This window comes from Malaclemys terrapin, chromosome 10, assembly GCF_027887155.1.
Source record: "Malaclemys terrapin pileata isolate rMalTer1 chromosome 10, rMalTer1.hap1, whole genome shotgun sequence".
Classification (NCBI taxonomy): domain Eukaryota; kingdom Metazoa; phylum Chordata; order Testudines; family Emydidae; genus Malaclemys; species Malaclemys terrapin.
The window spans coordinates 43,992,214-44,019,912 of NC_071514.1; the positions used below are offsets into that span (position 1 = coordinate 43,992,214).

At 46.9% G+C, this 27,699-nt stretch overlaps 1 protein-coding gene across 2 annotated transcripts in view; it reads left to right on the forward strand.

The window, feature by feature from the left end:
- ARIH1 (ariadne RBR E3 ubiquitin protein ligase 1) overlaps positions 1-27,699 on the forward strand; it is a 147,038-nt gene that overhangs the window by 51,111 nt on the left and 68,228 nt on the right. For both annotated transcript variants that reach the window (XM_054041243.1, XM_054041244.1), the window contains exon 2: positions 13,472-13,539. In XM_054041243.1, the coding sequence (XP_053897218.1) occupies positions 13,472-13,539 (68 nt within the window). The remainder of the gene's footprint in view (positions 1-13,471; positions 13,540-27,699) is intronic.

A 27,699-nucleotide genomic window follows, 5' to 3' on the forward strand; every position in this document is an offset into this window, starting at 1 on the left:
AGCCAGGTTTCAGGTCAGAGGAGGGTAGTTGACAGCTATGCAGGAGGGAAGAGAGGGTGGGTAGTTTGATGTAGTGTTGCTTGGAATAGGGAAGAGATGACAAGAGTGGAAGAGAAGCATGCCCTCTATCTGGGAGTAATTCATAGTGGGTTATGGGGGAGGAGAAGCCACGAAGAGTGCAGCTGCAGAGGGAACGTGAGATGGGGAAATCCTGGCTTCAGTGAGGGCAAGGAGATGTGGGGAGCAAAAATAAAAGATGTGAATGGTATTGGTTTTTTAGATGAAGCAGGTATTCGAGAATGGGGAAGGGTGAGAATGGAGCTGAGGTTGCAGATTATGGGGCGAGATAGACTGGACTGGTGGCAGGCAACGGTTGGCTGGTGGTGGAGGGAAAGCTGGCTTGAGAGAAATTACACCAAATGGGGAGCAAGGGGATGGCAAAAAAGGAGAATATAGGGGTGAGGGTGGATTGGCAGTAGGGTGACCAGATCACCCAGGTCAAATATTGGGACGTGGGCGGGGCGGGGCAGGGGGGGGAGGGAAATGGCGGCAGAGCAAAAAGAAAAACCAAGCCCCCTCCCCCCCATTCCTCCTTCCTCCGCAAGTGCTGGAGGGAGGCCCGGAAGACGCAGGGGAGCATGGGGCCGGGGTGGGTGTGAGTCTGGCCTGGCCCTGAGCAGGCAGGACTCAGGTGTGGTACCTGGAGGGAGAGTAGGTGGGCGCCCCGTGGGGCCAGGTGGCGGCTGTTCTCCCCACCTGGGCAGCGGGACTCGAGAGCAGCCTCTGTTGCAGCTCCCACTTCCGCGGGGGGAGGAAGCGGCTGCTGGCCAAGCATGTGGCGCTCAGAGGCGGCGGCTCTGGTGCCCACAAACCCCCTGGGCCTGCTACGGGGTTCCAGCATGCACGCTGTGCGTGCCCAGCCTCTGGCCAGTTGTGTCTGGGCTGGCTGCCCAACTGGTGCAATCCTGCAGGCAGCCCTGGAGTGGGGGCAGCAGGCCCCAGCCCCCCCGTCCCGCTCGGGTCCCGCAGGAGAATGAACGGGGCTGCCGATGCCGCTGCCCCAGGGCCGCCTGCGGGATTGGACCAGCTGGGCAGCCAGCCAGATGTGACTGGCCAGGGGATGGGCACAGCGTGTGCGCTGCTGGGTCCCCGCAACGGGCCCGAGTTCGGGCCCGGGTGCCAGAGCCGCAGCTGCCGAGCACCACATGCTTGATTGCTTCCTTCCCCCCGGCAGTAGGAGCTGCAGCAGCCGCTGCTCCTGAGTCCCGCTGCCCAGGTGGGGAGAACAACCGTTGCCTGGCCCCGCGGACCACCCCCCTACTCTCCCTCCAGGTACCGTGCCAGAGTCCTGGCTTCTCGGGGCTAGGCTGGACTCTCACTCACCCCGGCCCCGCGCGCCTCTGCATCTCCCAGGCGTGGCGTGCTGGGGAAGAGGTGGGGATTTGGGGAGGGAGCCAATGGGGCAGTGAGGGGGCAGGGATGGGGGGGGATTTAGGGAGGGATCCAATGGGGGAAGGAGGGAGCAGAGTCGGGGCAGGGGGGGGCGAGCCCTTCCGGGCTCCGCCTGTGTGCGGGAGCCTTGCTTGTTTGTCCAGTGTCCCAACCTAACATGGTTGGAATGCGGGACAAACAAGCAAACATCGGGACGTCTGGTCACCCTAATTGGCAGTAGAGAGCCTCTTGTGGAGGGGATGAGATTGAAGAAGGGCTGACAAAAGGATAGGAGGGAAGGGAAAATGAAGATTAGGATGGTACAAAGGCCATGTCTGTATGTACAGTACCGCTACTGCATGTGTGGTGATGACGCTCTGTGCCGACAAGAGAGAGCTCTCCCATCTGCATAAAACCATCTCCGCAAGCAGCAGAAGCTGTGTTAGTGGGAGAAGCTCTCCATGGACATAGCGCTGTGCACACGAACGCTTATGCTGGCATAATTTACATTGATCGAGGGTGCTTTATTCACCTCCCTGAGTGACATAAGTGATGCCAGCATAAACTAAATGACTGGGGATGAAGTGATTTGACAAAGATTAGGCAAAGGATTATTAGGCAGCAGTTATTTATTTGCTCTACAGCCAAAATGCTTCTGAAATAAATGTAGTCAAACTTTACTAATTCTGGGTCACTGAGAACGAAAATGATGCTTAAAATTGTTGATTGGCTCTAGTTTTCAAGATATGCTATTGGGTCAGTATATACGACCCTTGAGTTGGGAATGGCGGAGGATAAGTGAGTTATAAAGGGAAGGGATCTCAATTTAAACCAGAAATGACTAAAGTACATCTTTGACTAGATCTATGAATAAATCTATGACTGGGTTTGGACAGTACTTGCTTTTTAAGCAAAACAATGAATGATGCAATCTGAAGCTGGTATTGCATCATACATGATATGAATTGCATCATGTTATTCCTAGAAGTCATGGATGATGCAATCATAACGAAGCTTACATCACTCTGCTGAACAAATTACCCCCTATATCAGCTCTAGAAATCATACAGTGTCATGCTCTCTTATTTGTCAGTGTTTGATTTTGCAAAGGGACACATTTCTGTTTAGCCAAAGTGAGCAGAGATGCCTCGTACTTGTGTGAACAGTGCAGATAACTTCTGCTATGTTTGTGGTGAAGTGACTTTTGCATCCCAAAAGCGCAGTATAACCACTATGGTTAAGAAAGCCTATCACCTTTATTTTGGCTGCAAAATTGGAGATCAGGACAAGAGGTGGGCACCACACATATGCTGCAACACTTGTGCAACAAATCTTCGCCAGTGGTTGAACAGGAAAAGGAAATCTATGCCTTTTTGGAGCTCCAAGGATTTGGAGAGAGCCAACAGATCATACCAGCAATTGTTATTTCTGCATGGTGCCTCCAATTGGGAAAGGTGTGTCAAAGAAGAAAAAGTGGACTGTGCATTATCCAAACATTCCATCAGCTATACGCCCAGTACCCCACGGAGAAGGACTGCCGGTTCCTGATGCACCAGAATCATTCTCACTTGAGTCAGATGAGGAAGAGGATGAAACTTCTAGTACTGAACCATCAATGTCACAGGACCCACATTTTCTCCCATCCTCCTCCTCTGAACCACACCTCCTAACACAAGGTGAACTGAATGACCTTGTCAGGGATTTGGAACTACCCAAGAGTAAGGCAGAGCTGTTGGGCTCCAGACTACAGCAGTGAAATCTCCTGGCAGGTGATGTTAGGGTTTCCATGTTCCGTGACCGTCAAAAGGATCTTGTCCCATTCTTCTTCATGGAAGGTGATCTTGTAGCCTGCAACAACATCGATGGTATGATGGGAGCCCTCAACATCGTTCACGATCCAGATGAGTGGAGACTGTTCATTGATTCATCGAAGAGGAGTCTTAAAGCTGTTTTACTGCATAATGGCAATATTTTGCCATCAATTCCGTTGGTCATGCAGTCCATATGAAGGAAACCTATGAGAACATGAAACAACTGTTGAGGTGCATAAACTATGACCAACAACAGTGGCAGCTTTGTGGCGATTTGAAGGTTGTTGCTCTCTTGCTTTGTCTGCAGACTGGATACACAAAGTACTGCTGTTTTCTCTGTGAATGGGATAGTTGTGCAAGAGATTCTCACTACATCAAGAAAGATTGGCCACTCCGACAGTCATTGGAGCCTGGGAGGAAAAGTGTTCAGCATCCACCACTTGTTGAATCAAGGAAGATTTTGTTACCACCCTTACACATCAAGCTGGGTCTGATGAAGAACTTTGTCAAGGCCATTGACAAAACACAGGCAGCTTTCAAGTACCTCTGTGGAAAATTTCCAAGGTTAAGTGAAGCTAAGATAAAGGAAGGTGTCTTTGTTGGTCCTCAGATTTGTGAACTTCTTCAAGATGATGCATTTGGCCATGCACTGCGTGGCAAGGAAAAGATGGCAAGGAAAGCCTTCCAGTTAGTGGTAATAAATTTTCTTGGAAACAACAAGGCAGACAACTACAGGTTGTTGGTGGAAAACCTCCTCAAGGCATACAAAAGCCTTGGTTGCAACATGTCACTAAAGATACATTTTTTGCACTCTCATCTAGATTTTTTTCCACCGAACTGCGGAGCAGTGAGCGACGAGCATGGCGAGCGATTTCACCAGCACATTGCAACAAATGAGAACGCTATCAGGGCAAATGGAGCCCATCAATGCTTGCAGAGTATTGCTGGACAGTGACAAGAGATGCTCCATTTAATACAAGAGACAAGCCAAGAAGTGCCGAGTAGACACTGAATAGGACTAAACTATGTACATAATAGTTTTTTGCCTTTTTTCATAATAAATTTTATTTATATAACTCTTTTGCTGATTTTTAAAGTGTTACATAAACAGGACAGGTGAAATATTATCATGTAAAGCAACCATAAACACATGAAAAGACCTAGGTTTACAATTTATGCTTAAAACTCTACTATCTACACAATATACATAGACATAAAATGTAAAAACTTAAATATCTTAGAAACAGTAGCCAATCAGTTGTTTTAATTGTCACATTTGAATTCAGCACATCAAAATACATAATAAATAGCACATTTTATCTCTGAAGCAGACTACTTCTCAAAAATTGTAGACCAGTGTTATTGAAGAAGCCCCCTGGACAACTCAGTCTGAGTTTGTTGGACAGTTCACACATTTCAAAGCCATGAATCGTGGAATTACCTGTAAGGCCTAAGATATTTAACTTTGTTGGTAAGCTGAGATGCCTGTCTGTGTTTTCTATAGAAATCCCCTGTAAGAGTAAATGGCCTCTTTCATAATTAGAGCTCACACAATAGAAGTGTAAAACAAATTGAGCCTTGTTCTGGAGGTGTGGTGTTAGTATGATTCAGGCTAAAAGAAGGTGTAAACATACCGAACAACAAGTGCATGTAATGTTTAAGCTCTAATTTAGTGATGGGGGCGGTTAGGTTAACAGAAGGCTAAAATAGCACAGATGACTAGGTTATTGTTAGTAGTCAGTAGTGTAGGTTTCAAGTCAGCTACTAACCGAACAATAGAAACAGGTATATAATGTTCAGTGCCTCCTATCAGTTGCCTTCTTTTGTGTAGCAGTATGGGACTTGAGCCATTGCCATCAATACGGAGATTTAAAGCCCTCTACTCGCCTAGGTAGGACATTGGAGATTTATGGGGGTGTTTTTCTGAGCCGTTCTTGTTGGCATTGGTACACTTTTATATTGCATATTTGCATCAGTCAGTACTGACTCCCATGTTTAACTCCCCCACCCCATTAATTTAGACCACTCCAGAGAGCTATGGAAGAGTGTGCAACCCAGAGATGGTCCTGGAAATGAGTAGCTGAAGGTCAAGAAGCTTAATAGCTACCCTTAAACCGGACTGTGAATGTGCACAAATGGCTGTGGAGGGGACAGGCTTTTATATTGCTCAGGCAATTGAGAGGTTATGATAAAGCTTTATAGTTTTTTTTTTTTTATACAGGTTGCTATATGTAAATGAGTTTAGGTTTTAGTGGTAATGTTGTTAAAATACCCAAGGTATAACATTTCAGATCAATATGTGGACCTAGATCAACACTGCACAATGCTGACCTGACCTGTACACTAGTTTTATAAGACAGATCAGTGACTTGGCAGAGAGGATTTTCCACACATGCTAAAAAATGCTTGGCATGCCAATATTGGCAAACTTGTTAAAAGTTTTGACTGATTAAATATTTGCAGCATGGGATGACTGCAGTACTAGCTTGATGCTGCTTTATTAAAGGAAGATGTCTGTGGTGGTTGTACATGTGGTTGGCACAGTTGCCAACTTTCACGTGGTAAATAAGCACCCTGACTTTCACAATAAGACACAAATCAAGCTAATCCCATTTCAAAACAAGCCAATCCCCAAGAACCCCAACACTCTGTGACGAGATCCCCCCCGCCTTCCAGCGTGCAGTCTGGAACTGTGGTGGGCCCACTGTGCACCCCTGACTCCCCCCCCCCCCCCCCCCCCCCAAAGGCAACAAGCTGCAATGAGCTACAAGCCAAAAACTAGCCAACAAGCAATTCACCAGCCAATTAAGCCAAAAACTAGCCCGGTTTCTGCATTTTTCCCCGCAGGTTTGGCATGTCTGGGCTGTTTCAAGCACTTAACTTCCAGTTTTTAAACTGCTCATCTTACAGAGGCCCTGTCTTACACCAGCTTATACAAAATGTCATCGCCAGGTAGAACTTTGCATTCTGTATGCTCAAACACCTACTTTGAAACCAGCTGGCTGCCACTTGCTAAGGAATTTAAATACCACCTTTCTTAGTGTGTATGCCAGTGGAATGTACCTGAGCCTGTCATTCAAATAATTGAGCCATTCGAAGAGTTGTAGAGAGGTTCAGGAAGAGTCAGCATTTTTGAGGGTCTCTGCATGGTCAACTCATGTATATGAAGAAGTATGACACAAGGCATAGATTGCATGTTCAATCAGAAGTTGTATTAGAAAGTTTTGACCATGTAGAGTCCAAATAAGGCTTAACAGTGGCATGTAGGTTCAATTCCCTGCTGTCAATTTAATCCTTTGATGCAAATTTGTAGAAATGCAGAAGCTGCCACATTTAAATCAATGCTGTATAATGGCAATATCCAAGATGAGGAATATATCAATGCCCTGTCTTGAGGCGGTGGAGGAGTTTTGCTGGGGAGCTAAGCATGAGCTGAGTTTTATTATTAAAAGGCTATTTATGTGTACTGAACACTCAGATTGGAACAGCAGGTTCTCCCCAGTGCATGGTGAGAAGCTGATTTGTTCAAATGCATTTTTGTCTATCATCATCTAAAAGAGTTAAACTGCCTAGAAAACTTGTCTTGAAATTGAATGCAGTGACCAATCAGATACTGCAAAATGTCACTCAAATGCTGTTTTCAAAAGCCCCATTTTAAATTAATGTTCTCATAATCTCTTCTAAACTAGTTTGCAATTCATGTATTATATATCCAGGGTTTTAACTTTTTCTCTTTAGGGGAGAGGGATTTTCCTCTTTTGTGCTCCCCATATATTTGCCAACAATATATGGGAAGGTTTTATTTGGTAGCCAAAAAATTGAATCTAATACTAAGTGGATTTGTAGCTTAGCTATAAATACAATAAATCCCCCCAAATTAAGGCATTTGTACTTCAATCACCCATCACTTTGCAGTAGAAGTACTCCAAAACTCCACCAAACCTGCATTCTAAAGTTTATAGGATTCTAATCTGCGTCTTTCCTGCATTCTTCTTTTCATGTTTGCTCTCTACTTCTGCTGTATCTAAACACCAGAGATAGGAAGGTTAGAGATGCTCATTTAGAACAGATTGAGTCTTCAGACAAGTAGTGACAGTCCTTCAAATTCTGTGAAGCAGTTTGGATTTTCTTCCCTTCCTCTATAGGCAGATTTACTGTATGTATATTTTACTAGAGTTGTCAAAGCTTGTCTTTAAAGTGTTGCTAGAATTTCTTTCGACAAAATGGCTGCTTTCCTCTTTCTTAGGTTTCCCTTACTATCAAGATATCAGTAGGTTTTTTTTTTTTTTTTTTACTAGCTTCTAATGAGCATTAGGCAACCTTCTTTCTAGGTCTAAGCATGTAGAGTTAACAGGTGATTGGTCTTGTGTAATAAATATATTTTGGCTGTCCTCTCAAACATTGAATGAAAGTCTAATATTGGAACACAAGTTAGTTTCTCCCTTGCTTACCATCTGTTTCTGGCTGCTTTATTTGGTTATTAAAATGTGTTTTTGTAAACAGGAGATGTCCTTATAACCCAGTTCTTCCTGCTGCTGCTTCAGACTAAAGCCTATCTTTGTATCATCACAGCCTGCCTGTAGCAAATGTTTCTGGTGGCACAAACAAAGGATTATAATCATGTGCGCAAGAGAAGTAACTCAACGAATAAGGGAACAAGAAAGCAAGATATTATGCTGGTGGTGTCTATTAAAATGCATCAGTTTAACTGTTCTGTAAACTTCTAATTCATTGTATAGGGAATAAAAGAGCCAAAAGAGCGTGAGTAAATATATGTCCATACAGTAGTAGCAGTGTTAAAGCATTGCGCAGTCGGGTTTCACAATGAAAGTAACTTCCTTCAAAAACATAGTCTCAGACATCAATTGCACAGATTATTTTTTGTGTGTAACTTTATATTGGGCTGCTAGTAGTCACTTTTTAAGTACCACAATCCTTAAAGCCAAAGATTCACATCTGCAGTTAATTGTGGCTAAAATCACATGTTGATTTTTACCAAATTAAGCTTTTTAAACTTTTCTACTCCCTGGTTTCCAGGGTGCTGTATTGCTTAATTCATGGACAAAGATTTTATTTCTGCTAGTACAGTACTGACAAAGGGGCAAAGATGTTATGTCCTGCCTTCTGTATAAACAAAACAACCAGCTAAGTTTTAAATCTTGAATCTTTGCTGTGGAAAACAGATAACCCAGTTTTTTGGATCTGGTAGGAGCTTGGTGTGCTGCCAGTAAATCTTTGACTTATTACATTTAATTAATTTGGTAGTGAAGTAGCTAAGGGAAACTGAACCCCAGCTGGTTTGTAGAAGTGAACCACTTTTCTGACTGCAAACACATTGCAACATACTGGGTCTGTAATGTGATATCAGTGTCACAGGTATAATTCTGGTGTAGCATACCCTTTTGTGACATTGAAGTCTTCCACCATTGAAGGAAGAGGAAAATAGTTTCCTTTAGTTTCTCTTTATTGTTACATTGCTGAAGATGTCTTGGGGACCCTGACTTAGAGGATTTGATGTAGAAAGCTGCAATGCCACTTCACTGGGAAAACAGAAGAATCCACAAATGAAAATAATTAATCTTTCAGTCTTTCAAAATACTTACTGTAAAATGTCAAGTCAAACAAAAATTATTAACCAAAGTGCAATCTGTATCCAAAGCATTTGACTAAAAATTGTTGCTGATCTTCAAAATAGCATAGTCACTGGTCTTAAGATGTCTGATGTGTCTGTATCCACACTGTCCTTCTGCTTTCCCTCCTGTGCTACACAATTTATTACAAAAAGGGCCTACCTGTCCACTGCTGCTGTGTCCAATTGATCTCTGAAATGCTTAATGGGAATTTGCAGAAGTGTGAATTTAGTGGTCCAAGGGCCTAGTGGGTGCTGCAGCAGAGGGAGGACAGCACTTCAAGGTAATTAAGACAATCTTAACACCTGAGGGGGGAGAATAGGAAAACATTGCTTCCTTGTGTATCCTTCTGACCAATTCACTGCAACAGGAAATACCGTAGATTACATTTGTAAAAAGTTACATGTTTTCTTGTTGGAGATTTGCTTAGAATTCTAGTGCAAGGCAAAGCTAACTGTCTTTAAAACACATTGTTTAAATCAATGTGTGATGATGCTGGGATGATTAGCTGGAGAAACCCATATATGGCATTTGTCTGAAATGCTTGGCAGACACTGCCTGAGACACTGCAACAAACACTGCCTTATTGAAATAGAGATTTTTTCCTAAAGTACAAGTTTTAGTGATTGTAAGTGTTGAAATTGTAACTTGTGACCTAGGCAGTCTGGTGGTAAAATCAACTCAAACACCAAAAGGGCAGTGTCACACGGGGTGGCCCTTTCAAGGGAATTAGGGACCAGTCTTTCTATGATGGGCTCTGTTAAGGGGAATGAGCCAACCCGGATCCACCCAGGTGTCTGGATGGAAGTTAACTCATTAGGGAACACCTGGGCCTATTAAAGGCTTATGAGGGTTCAGTCAGCCCCAGAATGCAGAGGGGAAGCTCCTGGGAAAAGGAACTTTTCAGGGGATCTCTTAGCTCATCAGAAAAAGGGAACCTAGGAAAGGTGCTCCTGCAGGGAGCAGGTTCCAAAAAGGCTACAAGTGACAAAGCCATAGGAAGGCCCAGTCCCAACAACAGGATCTTGCTAGACAGTAGCAAGAGGCCCAGGTCGCTGGGGAACTACATGGTGCTCCAAAGAAGAGCTGCATCAGCTTGACCTCTGCAAGGGCCCTGAGTCCACAAAAGGAACCCTTCCCAAGGTGATGGCAGGAGGCCTGACTCCAGAAGAGGGTCCCAGGTTGTGAGGGCATTAGTGGTGAAGAGCCTGGATAGAGGACTCATGTGGAGAAGACAGACTGATAGTAAGTTGGATATTAGGAAGAACTTTCACTAGGAGGGTGGTGAAGCACTGGAATGGGTTACCTAGGGAGGTGGTGGAATCTCCTTCCTTAGAGGTTTTTAAGGTCAGGCTTGACAAATCCCTGGCAGGGATGATTTAGTTGGGAATTGGTCCTGCTTTGAGCTGGGGGTTGGACTAGATGACCACCTGATGTCCCTTCCAACCCTGATATTCTATGATTCACTCACCTACCCCCAAGCTAGGATACAGGGACTGAAGACTTGATTGCATGTCTGTTTGGCCTTCGATTAAATAAACAGCACCCCTGAAGAGGCACCGGTAGCTATATACAAGTTTCACTGAATTTATTGATAGTCCACAAAGGGAAACTAAGGCAGGGACACATTAGCTGCTCCACACTGGGCTGCCAAAAGAACATAAGAACGACCGTACTCTGTCAGATCAGTGGTCCCTCTAGTCCAGTATCCTGTTTTCTGACAATGGCCAGTGCCAGATGCTTCAGAGGGAATGAACAGAAGAGAGCAATTTGAGTGATCCAGCCCATCATCCAGTCCCGGTTTCTGGCAGTCCAGGGTTTAGGGACACTGAGAGTATGGGGTGTATCCCTGGCCATCTTCATTAATAGCTGTTTGTGGACCTATTCTCCATGAACTTACCTAATTGTGTGTTGAATGCACTTATACTTTTGGCCTTCACAACATCCCCTGGCAACTAGTTCGACAAGTTGACTGTGTATTGTATGAAGAAATACTTCCTTGTGTTTGTTTTAAACGTGCCGCCTATTAATTTAATTGGGTGACCCCTGGTTCTTATGTTATGTGAAGGGGTAAATAACATTTCCTTATTCACTTTCACCACACCATTCATGATTTTATAGACTTCTATCATATTCCCCATAGTGTTGTCTCTTTTCCAAGCTGAACAGTCAGGCTTTTTAATCTCTTATGAAAGCTGTTCTGTAACCCAATCATTTTTGTTGGACCTTTCTCTGTACCTTTTCTAATTCTAATATCTCTTTTGAGATGGGGCGACCAAAACTTCATGCAGTAATCCAAGTATGGGCATACCACGGATTTATATAGTGGCATTATGATATTTACTGTTGTCTTATCTATTCCTTTCCTAATGGTTCCTAACGTTCTGTTGGCTTTTTGACTGCTGCTGCATATTGAGTGGATGGTTAGTTCTCTGAAAACATGATTTCTTCAGGATCTTGAATGGTAACTGCTAATTTAGATCCCATCATTTTGTAAGTCTATTTGCAATTTTTTCCAGTGTGCATTACTTTGCATTTATCAACATTGAATTTCATCTGCCATTGCTGCCTAGTTCACCCAGTTTGTAACTTTTCGCAATATGCTTTGGCCTTAATTATCTTGAGTAATTCTGTCATGTGCCAAAGTTGGCAGCTCACTACCCCCTTTTCCAGATCATTTATGAATATGTTGAACAGCATTGGTCCTAGCACAATTCCTTGGGGGACCCCACTATTTCTCTACTGTGAAAACTGACCATTTATTCTTGCCCTTTCTTTCTTAGCTTTTAACCAGTTACTGGTATGAGAGGACCTTCCCTCTCATCCCATGATTCCTTTCTTTGCTTAAGAGCCTTTGGTAAAGGACTTTGTCAAAGGCTTTCTGGAAGTCCAAGTACACTATATCCACTGGATCATCTTTGTTCACAGGCTTGTTGACTCCCTCAAAGAATTCTAATAGATTGATGAGACATGATTTCCCTTTTCAAAGGCTGTGTTGACTGTGGCATGCAGTGTAATGCCAGTGTTGACACAGATGCTTTGAGGGCAAGCACTCACGCTATAACGGGCATCTATTTTAGTATTCAGTTTAGTTACTACAGGAAATGTTTATGGTTATATTAGACATAATTACGTGATTATCTACTGTCTGTTCAATACTTGCATCACCCCAATACTTCAAGGGCTTTTCCTGTCATTCCCATCCACTGAGAAATGGATTTTAACCCACTTTGATTTTGCTTGCTTGCACTAAACAGAAAACATCTGTGGAATGTTAACATAACTGTTGTCCAGAGCTTCCTGAAGAAACATGATTGGATTGTTGAGTTTATGTACCTAGGGTCCAAGTTGATCATGTGAGAAGGGAAGTGTAACAAGATAATGAGTCTTGTCCCTTCTGTAACAGCTAAGGTATGCTTTCAGACACCTGGTGGATGTTTGATCCTGATCTGTGGGGTATCATTAAATTACAAATTATACATAATGGGGACCACATCCTTAAAGAAATCTCTCTGGCCTTCAAACTGTCTTCCAACCATGCCAAGTTCATCATCAGAAGTAAGCTCCACATAGATTAGGACCTACCAACTCAGTGATACCAGACCCTGCCATAACAAATGCAAAGCCTGCAGACACATCTCCACCACTGTGATGAACAATACCTGCCACAACATACTTTTTAAGATCCCTAAGTCCTACCCGTGCATACAACATGTTGTGTACCTCATACAATGCACTAAATGCCCCAATAACTGTGGGTGAAATCAAACAATCATTATGCTCTCGAATGAACTCTCTCAGAAAAATGCTAAAAGACAAAAACACTATCTGTGGGTGACCATTTTTTACACAGTCACTCCACCTCTGACTTCAGTCCTCATCCTCAAAGGAAACCTGCATACCACCTTCAAAAGACAAGTCTGGCAGCTTAAATTCATAATTTTGCTAGATACTAAAAATCATGGTCTTAATGACACTGGATTTATGGCTTATTACAACAGTCTATAACCCACTAACCCAGTTTTTTTGTCCTGTGACTTGCAGGGGTGTTAACGGGCCATTTCACCTTGATTGGTTCCTTAGAATGTGTTAACTCCTTATGCTAAACAATTTTGTTCCACCTTGTATTTAGCTGTGACTCTTGAGTACCTTTCTCAGACCTGAAGAAGAGCGCTGTGTAGCTTGAAAGCTTGTCTTTCACCAACAGAAGTTGATCCAAAAAAAGATCCCCCCCCGGTCTCTTCAGTGATAAGCAGTAGACATGAAGTCAACTGCTGTGGTGACTTATATGGAGCATTGAGTCTACAACAGTTTTTTCCATTTTGCTTAAATGAATTTCTTAGGGTAGCAATTATGAAAAATGCTTATATTCAAACAAATTTTAAGCCTATTTAATTTTTCAAATGTGCTTATCTTCTTGGACTAATAGTTCACCCAGTGTGGAGATAATGAGGACAGTACAACTTGTCAATAAACATTTAGTATCCTTGGCTTCCATGTTTGCTTGTCAAGAGCCTTATTCAGGTCCCTGATCACCCATGGACTGAGTTACAAGAGTGTACTGTTTGTTGTACATTATTTTATTTTCTCTTTCTCTAGAATCCGGCAACTATCACCAGAATACTACTTAGCCATTTCAACTGGGATAAAGAGAAGCTGATGGAAAGGTAAGTCGCCACCTTTTTGGTAGACAGACACCTTTCACTTGAAACCCATGAGAAGTGCAGATAACTGGATTGATCTAGTCATGGATCAAATGAATACAACATGTATGGAGAATCTATTATGTGAGGTAGAGGAAATTTTTCCTTTTTACATAGCAGTGCACACCAGCTATTGTTTTAGCACTGATAATTTTCAGAGGCTAATGGGGAAAGTAAGTACCCAGGAGAAGTATGCCCGCTTTTTTTAAGGGGGCATTTGTTGCTCTTGATGCTTTTTTTCCATCCCCCAATTCCCTTCCAGTTTCATGTGTGTATGCTCTGGGAATTTTGTATTTCTGCAAGAATTCCAAATGCCCCAAGAAAGGGTGGGCAAACAAACTATGGCCTGTGGGCTGGATGTGGCCCACAAGCTGTTTTAAGCCAGCCCACGAGCTCCTGCTGGGGAGTGGGGTTTGGGGCTTGCCCCGCTCCGGCTGGGGCGCTGGGTCGGGGGTTGCACTGTACGGCTCCCGGAAGCCACGGCATGGCCCCGCTCCAGCTCCTAAGCGTTCCAATGGGAGCTGCAGGGGGGTGCCTATGGATGGAGCAGCATGCAGAGCCGCCTGGCCACACCTCCAGGTAGGAGCCAGAGAAGGGACAGGCCACTGCTTCTGGGAGCCACTTGAGGTAAGCGCTGCTCAGAGCCTGCACCCCGAGCCTCTCCCCACACCCCAACCCCCTGCCCCAGCCCTGATCTCTCCCCCCCTGTCCCAAACCCCTCGATCCCAGCCCAGAGCACCCTCCTGCACCCCAAACATCTCATCCCCAGCCCCACCCCAGAGCCCGCACCCCCAGCTGGAACAAACATCCCTTCCCACACCCCAGCCCTCCAAACCCCTCTGTCCCAGCCCAGAGCATCCTCCTACACCCCAAACTCCTCATTGCCTGCACCCCTAACCAGAGCCCTCTCCCCACCCCCACACTCCAACCCAAATTTCGTGAGCATTCATGGCCCACCATACAATTTCTATTCCCCGACGTGGCCCTCAGGCCAAAATGTTTGCCCATCCCTGCCCTAAGCAAGCACAAACATGTTCCTGTTATCTTGCAAATACTTATAATATTCAGATTGGGTGCCTTCTGCATGTCATCCTTGCATGTTGGTCTTTTTCTGTGTCTAACATGTTGAGTCTTGGGTGGCCAGAAATAGACTCTGCATTAATCCTGCAACGACTAAATTGCTCTTGACGGATACAGGGCATCAGTATAGTATGTGCTAGCCTGCCTTGTTTTCATCTTTTGGACACTGATTTTTTTTTTTGTCTTGTTTTTTGGGGTTGTGGTTTGAATCTTGAGTTTTCTATGAAAAAGTATTTTGCTGCCACCTTTTGATTTCTAGTCAATGTTGCCAGAGCAAAATGTTTCTTCTGAAAACACAAGGATTTATATTTTCTGAAGTGAAAGAAGGCTTTGCTACTTTGTGGTGTTGCTGTATAACCTCTGAGCCCAAATCCAGCAGCTAGATTGGTAACAAAGGCAAATATGATAGTCTCTGTAAAAGAGAATATGGGAGCCAGGAAAATCAGGGTTCTTATACAAGTTAATTAAACATTGGGACATCAGTCTAGAAACACTGGTAAGGAAAGCCGTGCTGGTTCTTTACCTCACTTTTCTCCTCCTTGCTGATGTTAGAACTCCACTAATTAAGACAAGAAAAATGTAACTTCAGAGAGAGAGAGAGAGCGCGAGCATATGCATTGCAGTAATATGGAATCTTGTAGGATAACTGCTTTTTCTGGCCTGTACTGGTTACAGGGGGATCTCTGGCCTATGAAGCGGTTTAGAAGATGTAATGATTAGGCCATGGATCACCCTATTATACATGTGGAAACCGTTTATTTGGTATGTGTTGGGACCATGTGGTCACTGATCAGTACAAGTTCAGTTAATTGGGGAAGTGATAGTGGTGGATGTCCATTCCACATAATGGAATAAGGCAGGATCTCATGTGACCCATATATAAAGTAATGTGGGGTTTAGCCCATAATGGGGGTATGGAAGGAGTCTGACTTTAGCTAATTAGTGGGTGGGTTTGCAGTTCAGATGCTCTTACGTAGCTTTGCTGCAGGATAGTAGAGGTCTGTAACAGTAGCTGAATCATATATGGTAGTCAAGGGTAAGGGGACAAAGATAAGACTGGTATTAAAACCTTAGCCATTCCCAAAGTTTTGACATTGAGATTTTCTGAACTACTGGTACAACTTTCTAGATTCATGACTTTCAAACTTAGGCTGGATCTACACTACCTGCCTGAATCGGCGGGTAGAAATCGACCTCTCGGGGATTGATTGTCGCGTCCCAACGGGACGCGACAATCGATCCCTGAATCGACGCTCTTACTCCACCAGCGGAGGTGGGAGTAAGCGCCGTCGACAGGAAGCCGCAGAGGTCGATTTTGCCGCCGTCCCTACAGCGGGGTGAATCGGCTGCGATACGTCGAATTCAGCTACGCTATTCGCGTAGCTGAATTTGCGTATCTTAAATCGACCCCCCCTGTAGTGTAGATGTAGCCTTAGTAATATTTTAAGAGCTAATATTGAAAATATCTAAAGGGTTTTTTGTTTTGAAAGAATGCAGTTATGTTGAGATCACTTAACTTGCTGTCTGCAAGCAGTAACATTTGGATTCTTCTACATAAAGCTGCTGTCTGTTTCTGTGGTCTTATTTGTCTGAATTTCCCCATGTTGAGTATTTAAGCCAGGTCAAATTCTAATCCGGCTGCCATCCTGGAGTTTTCACTTTGCAGTAGTGGACACCTAGATGTGCTTGCTTAAGCATCAACGCTTGTTCTTGGCTTTCTCGCTTACCACCTGTATGCTGTCCAGTATAAAGTAGCATCAGTTTGAGAAAGGAAGACCACAAGTGAGATTTTAAGGGGACATTGTTGTTAGATTAGGCATTTTTTTAAAGAGGACTTTACAAACCCCAACAGAAACCTTTTAAATACACATGTATTCTTGCAACATCCTTGGGTATATATCAACCTTGAGTAATGTCATTTATTGTTAAAATGCTTGTCTTTTGTGCAAAATTTGAAAATTACAACCATAAAGCAAGCTCTGTAATAAGTGATCCTTGCCAGCCAATGCTAGTAAACAATATTAACACCTTGCTAACAATATTTCCTACTACAGCAAGGGTATTAAAACAATTCCTCCCAAGCCACTATTGATGCTCCCAACCCTCTCTTCCCAGAAAAGCCCAAAGCAAAGCTGTGTAGCACTCCCCTGAAGCTCAGATGTGTGAAACCAAGGAGTGGGTGGTTGCGAGAAAGTTTGTGTTCATTCTTCATAGAGAACACCCAGCTGACAGCCTCTTTTTATACCAAGGTACTAGCTTGAGCGCTTCTGATGACTAGTTGCTGTTACATAATATAGTGGTGAGGAGATAGTCATTTGAGCATTCAGGGCTTTAAATTTCACTCTGCCTCAGTGAGTTGGTGGCAGAGCTGGAAATGAGCCCAGAGTCCCCAAACCCATCTTCTGCTCTCATCCCTCTATTTCAGTGAGAGGTTTCTATTTAAAAGAATGTGGCCACCTACTTAATGTAGATATGGTAGTCTTACAAAACCAAATACATCTTTTAAAGTCTTGTTTAGCTTTAAATATTCTCTGGCAAGTGTTAACTTGGCATTGTGCTAGTGTAGGTGATACTGAAAATGACTAGTGTTTTCCTTGTCTGAGTAGAGTGGAATCCAGAAGTCAGCCAACAAATAGAAAATAAATTCTGTTAAAATATTTCCATATTTAAGGGTATTAGATATATGCCTTTTTTAAAGAAAGTAACTTTTGTCCACTTATACATCCCCCTCTGCAGTGTTGGGGAGTCGGACAGAACAATGTTTGTAGCACTTACTGGTTCTTAATATTATCAAACTTGGGTGCCTAATATAAAGCACATAAATAGCCTGATTTTTTTCATAGATGCTGAGTACCCACATACCCTGTTGCCTTCCTTTAGCTGTATAAAACACTTCCTCTTAAATTATAAGAAGTCAGTAACATGGGTGAAAGCTATCCTGATATAGTCTTTTCTCAGAACATGGAGATCTCCTCTCTGTCCCTTGGCACATTTTGCAATTGTTATGCACATTTTATATTGAACAGGTTAATTTTTATACTTTTGTGATGCCACTTTTGGTGTGGCATTATGTAGAGTCCAAATCATGGTCTGAGTTTCTCTTATACTCAGAGCAGGTTTCAGCAGTTTCTATATAGTGGTATTAGCAAGACATTCAGTCCAGGGAAACAATTCTATCCAATGACTAAGCATCCATTGTCCTCCATGTGTCTGAAAGCAAAATTGGTGTATGGAAAGGATCTCTGGAGGATTGCGGCTTGCATGGAAGTAATATTAGATAGCAGCAGTTAACATTTGATGTCCAACATGCTGCTCAACTCCGAGAGAACAAAAAATGCTCAAGTATTGCTATTTCCCCCTCTTGATCTCAATGATTTACCGTATATCTCAATCATAAGCTGGTTCATTTATAAGCCGACTCTACTCCCCCTCCCCCCCCCAAGATGGATAAGTAAAAATGGAAAATTTTTATGACCCGTTCATAAGCCGACCCTATAATTCAGGGGTCAGCGAAACTTTGGCTCCCGGGGCATGAGGATAAGCTGCTGGTGGTCCGAGATGGTTTGTTTGTTTACCTCGAGTGTGCGCAGGCACAGAGGTAAACCTAAGTAAACAAAGTGTCGTGGCACGCCAGCTGCTTACCCTGACAGGCCAGGCCAGCAGCTGGTGGGGAAACTTTTTTTTGGGGGGAGAAGCTGGGAGTCAGGGGAGTAATCCCTGTGACACCCCTCCCCCCCACATGACCCCCACCCTTAGCCCGGGACCCCCACGCTCTCCCCATCCCATCTTATCTGGTGAGGGCCAGGGGAGGATGTCTCTGGCCTGGCTGAAGCTGCTCCGGCAGGCTGGGCAGCGCGGCTGCAGCCTGCTCCGGTGGGCCAGACCGGGCGATGTGGCCACAGAATGTTCCAGCGGGTCAGGCGGCACTGCCGCAGCTGCTTTGGAGGCTGGTGGGGAGAGCAGCGTGGCCAGAAGCGGAGAGACTCTGGCCCTGCCTCTTCCCTTCTGGCTCTGCTGCCTCTCCTTGCTCCCTCTGTTGGGGGGAGGGGCTGTGTCCCACCTCTCCCTGTCTATACCCGTTCATAAGCTGACCTTCTCTGGTGCTTCCCTTTTTTACTAAAAAAAATTCAGTTTATGAACGAGTATATACGGTGTGCTACTGTCATTGCAATTGGCAAGATGCTGATGCTTGAATTTCCCCAAAGCTTGAACATGCCTCTGGAGGTATAAACGTTACCAGTTAATTTGTGAAAGGAAAATGTACACCCTTATTCTCTATATGACACGTTTAGAAAAGACAGTAATGTGCGTGGAACTGAAGTTTTGCTACCTTCCATAATTTACACTTATGCCAGGGCTGTGAGCTGCTACATCTAAATCCCTTCACTGCTGAGCATATCAAAGATGAATCTAGGATTTTTCCATTGAAGGGTCTTCTAAATGGTTACTTTCTTCTTCGAGTGATTGTTCACGTCCATTATACATTAGGTGTGCGTGCGTCGCGTGCACGGACGTCGGAAACTTTTTCCCTCAGCGGCTCCCGTCGGGCCGGCAGGGGCCCCCCCTCCTGCCAGAGTGGCGCTCCGCTCTAGCGTATATATATCCCTGCCGGCCCGACCCTCCCTCAGTTCCTTCTTACCATCCGTGACGGCGTTGGAACAACTCTGTCTCTCGCTTGAGTGTGTCCCTTAGCGTTAATAGTTAATGTTCTTCTTAGCAGTATCAATTCTTTAGTACCTAGTGTTAATCTTAGTGTTCTTTAGTAGTAGTTAAGCTCCTTTGTGTTAGGTGTTTGGTCGATCCCAACACCGGCCCTGGGCGGCGGAGCATGCCGCATGCCCAAGGCTTCAAGGCTTGTGCCACGTGCCGCAAGCCTATGCCGATAAGCAATCCCCACGACTCGTGCCCCCGTTGCCTGGGGGAAGCGCACCAAAAAGAGCGCTGCAAGATCTGTAAGGCCTTCAAGCCCAGGACTAAGGGTAGGTCTACACTAACCCCCCAATTCGAACTAAGGTACGCAACTTCAGCTACGTGAATAACGTAGCTGAAGTTCGAAGTACCTTAGTTCGAACTTACCTCGGTCAAGACGCGGCAGGCTGGCTCCCCCGTCAATTTCTCGTACTCCTCTCGCCGAGCTGGAGTACCGCAGTCGACGGCGAGCACTTCCGGGTTCAAATTATCTCATCCAGACAAGACGCGATAAGTCGAACCCAGAAGTTTGATTTGCTTGCCGCCGAACTACCGGGTAAGTGTAGACCTACCCTAAGAAAGAGAGGGACTTTCGCCTTAAGCAGCTGCTCATGGAGGCTGCATTGCAGCCCTCCACTTCGAATCAGGCCGCAGCACCGTCAACTTCGGTGCGGAGTGCCCCAGCATTAGTTCGTGATCTGGCACCGGCAGAACACCATAAGCAGACGGCACCGGCACAGCAAGACCGCCCGCGGCACTGGTCATCTTCGCCGGCAAAATCGAAGGGCCAACTCAAGGCCCGAGGACGCTCCCCGCATAAGAGGGCAGTGCCCGCGAAGACCTCGAATGCGCCTAAGTGATTGGCGACCCCAGAACAGATCCCAGTACCAGTGGCTCCGGCGCCGAGAGGCCCGTCGAGCCCCGGGATAGGCGCATCGAGTGAGGAGAAAGGGCTGGAGGAGCTTTTGGAACAGCCCTCCACCCCAGACACGTTTGAGGTGGGCAAAGGACCTCATCGAATTGTCCACTGTGGGCCCCCTCCAAGCCAAAGATAATCCGCCAAGGCGGCCGTCCAGAGGCAAGCCGGCAATGGTGCGCCCATCACGGTCACCATCTCGGCACCGCTCACAGCGCCGTTCCCAGTCGAGCTCTGCCTCGGTGGACTCCCAGCTACCCTTGGCGCAGAGGGCCGCACAGCCGTCGGGCCCCAACAAGCGCCCGGCACCGACCCAGCAGCCCTACTCGAGTGGGCACCGGGACGTGTCAGCCACGCGATCCCCGAGACCGACCGCTAGCAGTCGTTCTCAGTCCCGAGGTCATCGGTACCGGTCCAGGTCGGCAAGACGTTACTCCCGGTCCCGGAAGTTCTGCTGTCCGACCCTGGACCGGCACCATCCCACGGCACCCCCGTGGCCATCCAGGTCACAGTCTGTGGTTTCGGAGGCAGACTCGGGCCAGTCCAGCAGATTTGCCCACAGGGCACTGGCCGGTAGGGAACACGAAGTCGCTTGGCACCCACAGTGGGGCCAGCCAGGACAATGGCCGTTCTGGACCCCTTGGGCCTATCACCAACAAGGCCCCCTGTCCAGGACCTCGAGATCTGGCCCCTCGAGACACTGGTCCCGCTCCCTGCAAGGGCGCCCCTCCTCGCGCAAGGAGGCCACGGTCTCCAGACCACCGGAGTGAGAAAGCCGACTCGGCACCAAACCCGGCACTGTCTCAGGCCCACACTATAGGACAGATCCCAGAGGAGCGCCCACTAGGTAAGGAGTTGCTGGAAGAGGATGCACAGAAGGCCCTAACCTCTTCCTCCTCACCAGATGAGGCTGTGGCAGGCACGACAGTGTCCGGCCCTCCCCCAATTGACCATCGGGCACACCGGGATCTGCTCCACTGGGTAGCCCTCAATCTGGGGTTGCAGGCGGAGGAGACTGTAGAGCAGGAGGACCCCATGGTTGTCATCCTAAGCCCGGAAGGCCCCTCCAGGATTGCACTCCGGCTCATAAAAACAGTACAGTCGAATTATAAGACAGTGTGGCAAACACCGGCCTCCAGTGCACCAACTGCGAAAGGCGTAGAGAGGAAGTACTTCGCCCCCTCTAAGGGATTCGACTTCCTTTTTTTCCCTCACCCAGCACCCTGTTCGCTGGTTGTCTCTGTGGTCAACGAAAGAGAGTGGCATGGCCAGCAAGCCCCGGCCCCCAAGGCCAAGGAGGCAAAGCGCTTGGACTTATTTGGGAGGAAGGTCTACTCATCCGGGGGCCTCCAGTTGAGGATCGCTAACCAACAAGTGATTCTGAACAGACACAATTTCAATTCTTGGGCATCAGTCTCCAAGTTTAAGGACTCCCTGCCCCAGGGTTCACAACCAGAGTTCGCTGCCCTGGTGGACGAGGGGAAGGCAGTAGCCAAAACCTCTTTGCAGGCCTCCCTTGACTCTGCGGACGCAGCAGCCAGGACAATCGCGTCAGGAGTGGTAATGAGGCGCTCGGCATGGCTACAGGCCTCCCGCCTTCCCCCAGAGGTACAAAACACCTTGCAAGACCTCCCGTTCGAAGGGGCAGCCTTGTTCTCAGACCAGACGGATTCCCAATTGCATAGCCTCAAAGACTCTCTCAAGCAACCCTCAAGTCATTGGGAATGCACGCCCCAGTGACGCAGAGGAAACCCTTTAAGCCCCAACCACCACAGAGGCAATACCACCCTCTTCCTAGACAGGAACCGTACCGCAGAAGGGGCAGGGATAACAGGTGTAGACGTAATAACACGCCTAACGAGGGCCAAAACAACGGCCAAGGCAAGCCGCAGCCGGGAAATAAGCAAGGGTTTTGAAGCTGCGTTCGAGGACAGTGTACCGACCCTTATACCGGATCCTCCTATATGTTTCAGGGACTGCCTGTCCCATTTTTACCGTGCTTGGTCCCGTATAACATCGGACCGCTGGATCCTTCGCACGGTGGAGGCGGGATACCCCTTCAGTTCTCCTCGCCCCCTCAGTCTCACCCCCATCCTCGTCCCTCTCCAGGGACCCCTCTCATGAGCAACTCTTTATGCAGGAGGTGCGGGCCCTCCTCAAAGTAGGAGCAGTGGAAGAGGTCCCTCCGGACCTAAGAGGGAAAGGGTTTTACTCCAGATATTTCCTCATTCCCAAAGCAAAAGGGGGCCTCTGTCCCATTTTGGACCTACGCAAACTAAACATTTTTGGTCAAGGCACGTTTTTGTATGGTCTCCCTTGGCGCTATTATCCCATCCCTGGACCCAGGGGATTGGTACGCTGCCCTCGATATGAAAGATGCGTACTTTCACATCGCCATCCACCCGGCCCACCGGCAGTTCCTGTGCTTCACCATCAACCAACACCATTTCCAATTTACGGTCTTGCCCTTCGGCCTAGCAACAACCCCGCGAGTGTTCACGAAATGCATGTCCGTGGTGGCAGCCTTTCTTCGAAAAAGAAAGATGCCGGTATACCCGTACTTGGACAACTGGCTCCTCGCGGGCAGATCAGAGGACGAAATCCGCTCCCACGTGGCACTGGTGTTACAGGTGTTCCGCAAGCTCGGTCTACAGGTCAATGTACCCAAGTCCTCACTGATCCCCACACAGACTGGATTTCATAGGAGGAGTCCTGGACTCGGTGGCGGCACAGGCAAGTCTTCCAGTGTCTCGGTTCCTGGCCATTCAAAGGGTCGTAAGCTCCATCCAACAATTTCCCACGACCACGGCCAGATGCTGTATGCAACTCTTGGGACACATGGCGGCTTGCACACATGTAGTCAGACATGCCCGCCTAAGACTCAGACCGTTACAGTTGTGGCTGGCCCAAATGTATCGCCCCAACAGAGACTCCTTAGACCTAGTAGTGACAATCCCAGCTCGGGTGTCGAACTCCCTCCGCTGGTGGCTCGATCAGCAGCAGGTTTGCGAAGGAGTCCCTTTCGCCACCCCGCATCCCACTCTGACGTTAGTAACAGATGCGTCTGACCTGGGCTGGGGGGCACACCTTGGGGACCTGCGGGCCCAGGGCTTATGGTCCAGGGAGGAAAAGTTGCTTCACATCAATCTGAAGGAGTTAAGGGCAGTTCGCCTCGCCTGCCAGACCTTTCACACAACCATAGAAGGCCACAGAGTGTCAGTTCTGACGGACAACACTACCGCCATGTTTTACATAAACAAGCAGGGCGGGTCCTGATCCTCTCCCCTCTGTCACGAGGCGCTCCTCCTATGGGACTTCTATATAGCCCATTCAGTCTACCTGCTGGCAGCATATCTTCCAGGGTCCAAAACGGGTTAGTGGACCACTTCAGCAGGTCCTACCGCATGCACGAATGGACTCAGAGAGGACATCCTACATTCAATCTTCCAGAGGTGGGGGTTTCCCCGGGTGGATCTCTTTGCCACCAAGGACAACAGCCAATGCCCGCAGTTTTGTTCATTCCAGAACCTCAGCCCAGGCTCACTGGCAGATGCCTTCGCGGGGCAGGAGCCTGAGGTATGCCTTCCCACCATTCCTGCTCATCCACAGGGTCCTGCTCAAGACCCGCAGGGACAAGGCGACAGTCATCCTCATTGCACCGGCATGGCCACGCCAGCATTGGTTCACGACCCTGCTGGAACTGTCCATGACCGCCCCGATCGCCCTCCCCCTCCATCGCGACCTCATCACACAGGACCAGGGTCGCCTACTCCACCCGAACCTACCGTCGCTACATCTCACGGTGTGGTATCTCTCTGGCTAAACGATACGGAACACAGGTGCTCCCACCAGGTCCAGCAAATTCTTCTTGGTAGTAGGAAGCTCTCCACAAGAGCGACCTACCTTGCCAAATGGAAGAGGTTCTCCCACTGGTGTGAGCCTCATCACATACAGCCTCTACAGGCCTCCGTCCCATCAATACTAGACTACTTGCTGCACCTCAAGCATCAAGGGCTCGCCCCTGCCTCAATTAAAGTGCATCTGGCCGCCATATCGGCGTTCCACCCTGGAGAGTTGGGGATTTTGGTGTTCCCCAACCCCACAGTAGTCTGATTCGTCAAGGGGCTGGAAAGGGTCTTTCCCTACTCGCGCCCACCGGTCCCTGCATGGAATCTTAACCTGGTACTAACTAAACTCATGGGGCCGCCCTTTGAACCCCTAGCCTCTTGCTCCCTCATGCACCTCTCTTGGAAGGTAGCGTTTCTAGTGGCCAACACATCGGCTAGGAGGGTATCGGAATTGAGAGCCCTCACCTCGGAACCCCCTTATACAGTTTTTTATAAGGATAAGGTGCAACTGAGGCCGCACCCCAAATTCCTTCCGAAGGTGGTCACGCAATTTCATATGGGGCAGGACATTTGTTTATCGGTGTTCTTCCCTAAGTCCCATACGGAGCCAAGCCACCGCAGCCTGGGATGTCCGTAGAGCCTTGGCATTCTATCTGGAACGGACCAGGCCATTCCGCAAGTCGACGCAACTGTTCATTGCCATTGCGGAGAGAATAAAAGGCCAGCCTATCTCGGCGCAACGCTTGTCAGCATGGATTGTGCTTTGCATATGCACATGCTATGAGCTCGCCAGTGTACCAGCCCCGGAGATCAGGGCTCACTCGACTAGGGCCCAAGCGTCCTTGGTGGCCTTCTTGGCACAGGTTCCACTCCAGGAAATCTGTAAAGCGGCGACCTGGTTGTCAGTGCATACGTTCACAGCCCACTACACAATCCATCATCAGACCAGAGAGGATGCGGTGGTCGGCAGGGCTGTGCTTCAATCAATTGTTCCTTGACTCCTACCTTCCTCCAATGGTAAGCTTGTGAGTCACCTAATGTGTAATGGACGTGAACAATCACTCGAAGAAGGAAAAAACAGTTACCTACCTTCTGTAACTGTTGTTCTTAGAGATGTGTTGTTCACGTCCATTACACTTCCCACCCTCCTTCCCCTCTGTCGGAGTCACCGGCAAGAAGGAACCGAGGGAGGGTCGGGCCCGCAGGGATATATGCTAGAGCGGGGCGCCGCTCTGGCGGGGGGGGCGGCCTGCCGGGAGCCACTGAGGGAAAAAGTTTCCGACGTCCGTGCACGCAATGCGCGCACACCTAATGTGTAATGGACGTGAACAACACATCTCTAAGAACAACAGTTATAGAAGGTAGGTAACCGTTTTTTCCATGATCAGATGTGGTAGTCTTCAGCTTATGGAGTAGTATGTTTAGTTTTATTGTTTTCTAATATTTCTACTTCTGAAGATGAGTTGGAGTGGGATCAAGACTACCAGACACCAGCTCTCAAGATCCTAACCCATCTTCCTTCCAGCCCTTGGCTCAACCTCTCTTCAAAGTTTTAATGGTCAGCCTGAGTTAGTCCACCTGTACATATGTGAAGTTTATGAAGTGAACAGTTGCCTTTCATGACTTTTCATATTGTGACAAAGCTCTGTCCTTGTCTCCGTGGGTTCCGCGTTTCCTGGTGGATTTCACTAGCCTCAGAGGCTCACTGTGACCCTCCATGTAACCCTTCTCTCTCTAGAGACAAGGGTCACAGCCTATTGAGCCATTTTTCATCATAAGCCAGTGAGGGAGGTGAGGAGAAACTATCCTCCATTGCACAGATTCTGTTGTCTCCCAGTCTCAGTGATTAATCGGGGGAGGTAAAGGGGAGAGTCCAGGCCCACCCTGTACTCCGGGCTCCAGCCCAGGGACCCTAATAGTATCAGCTATGGTAGCTGACCTTTTAGAAACAAGACACGTACAATTCCCGGGGCTACTTCCCCACAACAGTCCCCACTTCCTCAAGCTCCACTTCACCCTTACCTCAGGGCCTCCTTCCTTGTGCCTGATATGGTGTATACTGTTCAGTCTCTCCAACAGCACAACTTCCTCCCACAGCTCCTGACATGCGTGCCCACCTGACTAACTGGGAGGTTTTTAACTAGTTTCAGCCAGCCCCTGATTGGCTTCAGGTGTCTCAATCAACCTAGCTGTCTCTACTGCTTTCTGGAAGGATCTTAATTGGCCCCAGGTGTCTTGATTAACCTGGAGCAACTGCCATTTGGTTACCATGGTAACAGGGATTTGTTTAGCCTGGGGCTAACATACCTGTTTCTCACTACTTTCTTATAGCCATCTGGCCTTGCCCCGTCACAATATCTTTCTAGCCACTGACCTGACATCACTTCTTTGGATACTGAAAAAAGGTATACTTGTTACTCAGTCTTCAAGCGCAGCACTAGTCTGAAAATGACTGTTAAAATGGTATTGTCTGGGTGCTATGTTCATGTCTCAATGATTTTATGGTAAAAGCTTGTGGTTGACAAGGAAAAATCACTGTTTGCCCACTATATAAACCCAGGGGATATGAAAGTCAGGCTCGGTTTTGTCCTCATTCATCACCAGCAATGAACATGGTCTTTCTCCCATGATAGGGAGCATAGGTCCATTGTCTTAGGACTTGTGTTTAACTTCAGTGGTGCTGCTAACCTACTCTTGTTCATATACACACATCTCTAGCTTGAGTTAGCTGGAGCTGAAAGCACCAGCTATCTGCTCAATTGGAGGGTGGGTTGAAGCTTGAGTGCTGCTGATGCTCAAGTTAGTAATGTAGTGGGATGCAGCAGCTCATCTGCTAACCTGATCACTCTGTGTTGTTCTAGTGGTATTTTTTTAGTGTCTGCTCTCGCTAGCTTGAGTGTAGTAAATCAAGCCATCTGTTGCAGTGAAGGCAAACCTTAGTTTTGTGCTGGAGGAAAAAGAGCATTATCAGCAACTTTCATTTGTGATAACTATCTGTGTTATCACTTCATTCTTTATTTAATCGCAAAGCATAGTAGCAAATAGTGTGGTTACAGTAGACTTAGCAGCAGAGCCAGTTAGTGCCTCGTACCAGGAGTTTTGAGTCATGACAGTGAAAGAAGAACGAATTGTTTGTAGTTTCTTCAATTTTCTGTCACAGGCCAATCTAGTGTCCAGCGGAAAAATCCAGTTAGTTTCATGAGTTTGTGGAAGCTGCCTTCTGAAATTCTAGGGTCTGGATTAATGATAGTTCTGTCAAATTTGGCCCAACTTTTTTGTAAAGATGAGCTTTTAAAATACCCAGTTCCAATAGAAGTGCTTCCCTGAGATTTACAAATTCCAATGAAAGTACTTTAAACATAAATGCCCCTATTATGTTTGCGACCCAAATATTGATAATACATGAGAATACATCACACCTGTAAAAGTCATTGGCATGGCTTTCTGTGAGCTAAGGGGTGAAAACGTTTTCTACAGAGCCATATAGTCCTTAACACATTGAGTCCACTAAGGACTTCAGGAAAGGCTGACTATAGTAGTCAAATCCTTGTTGGACACTAGATAGAAATGGTTGCCTTGGTTTGCCACCGT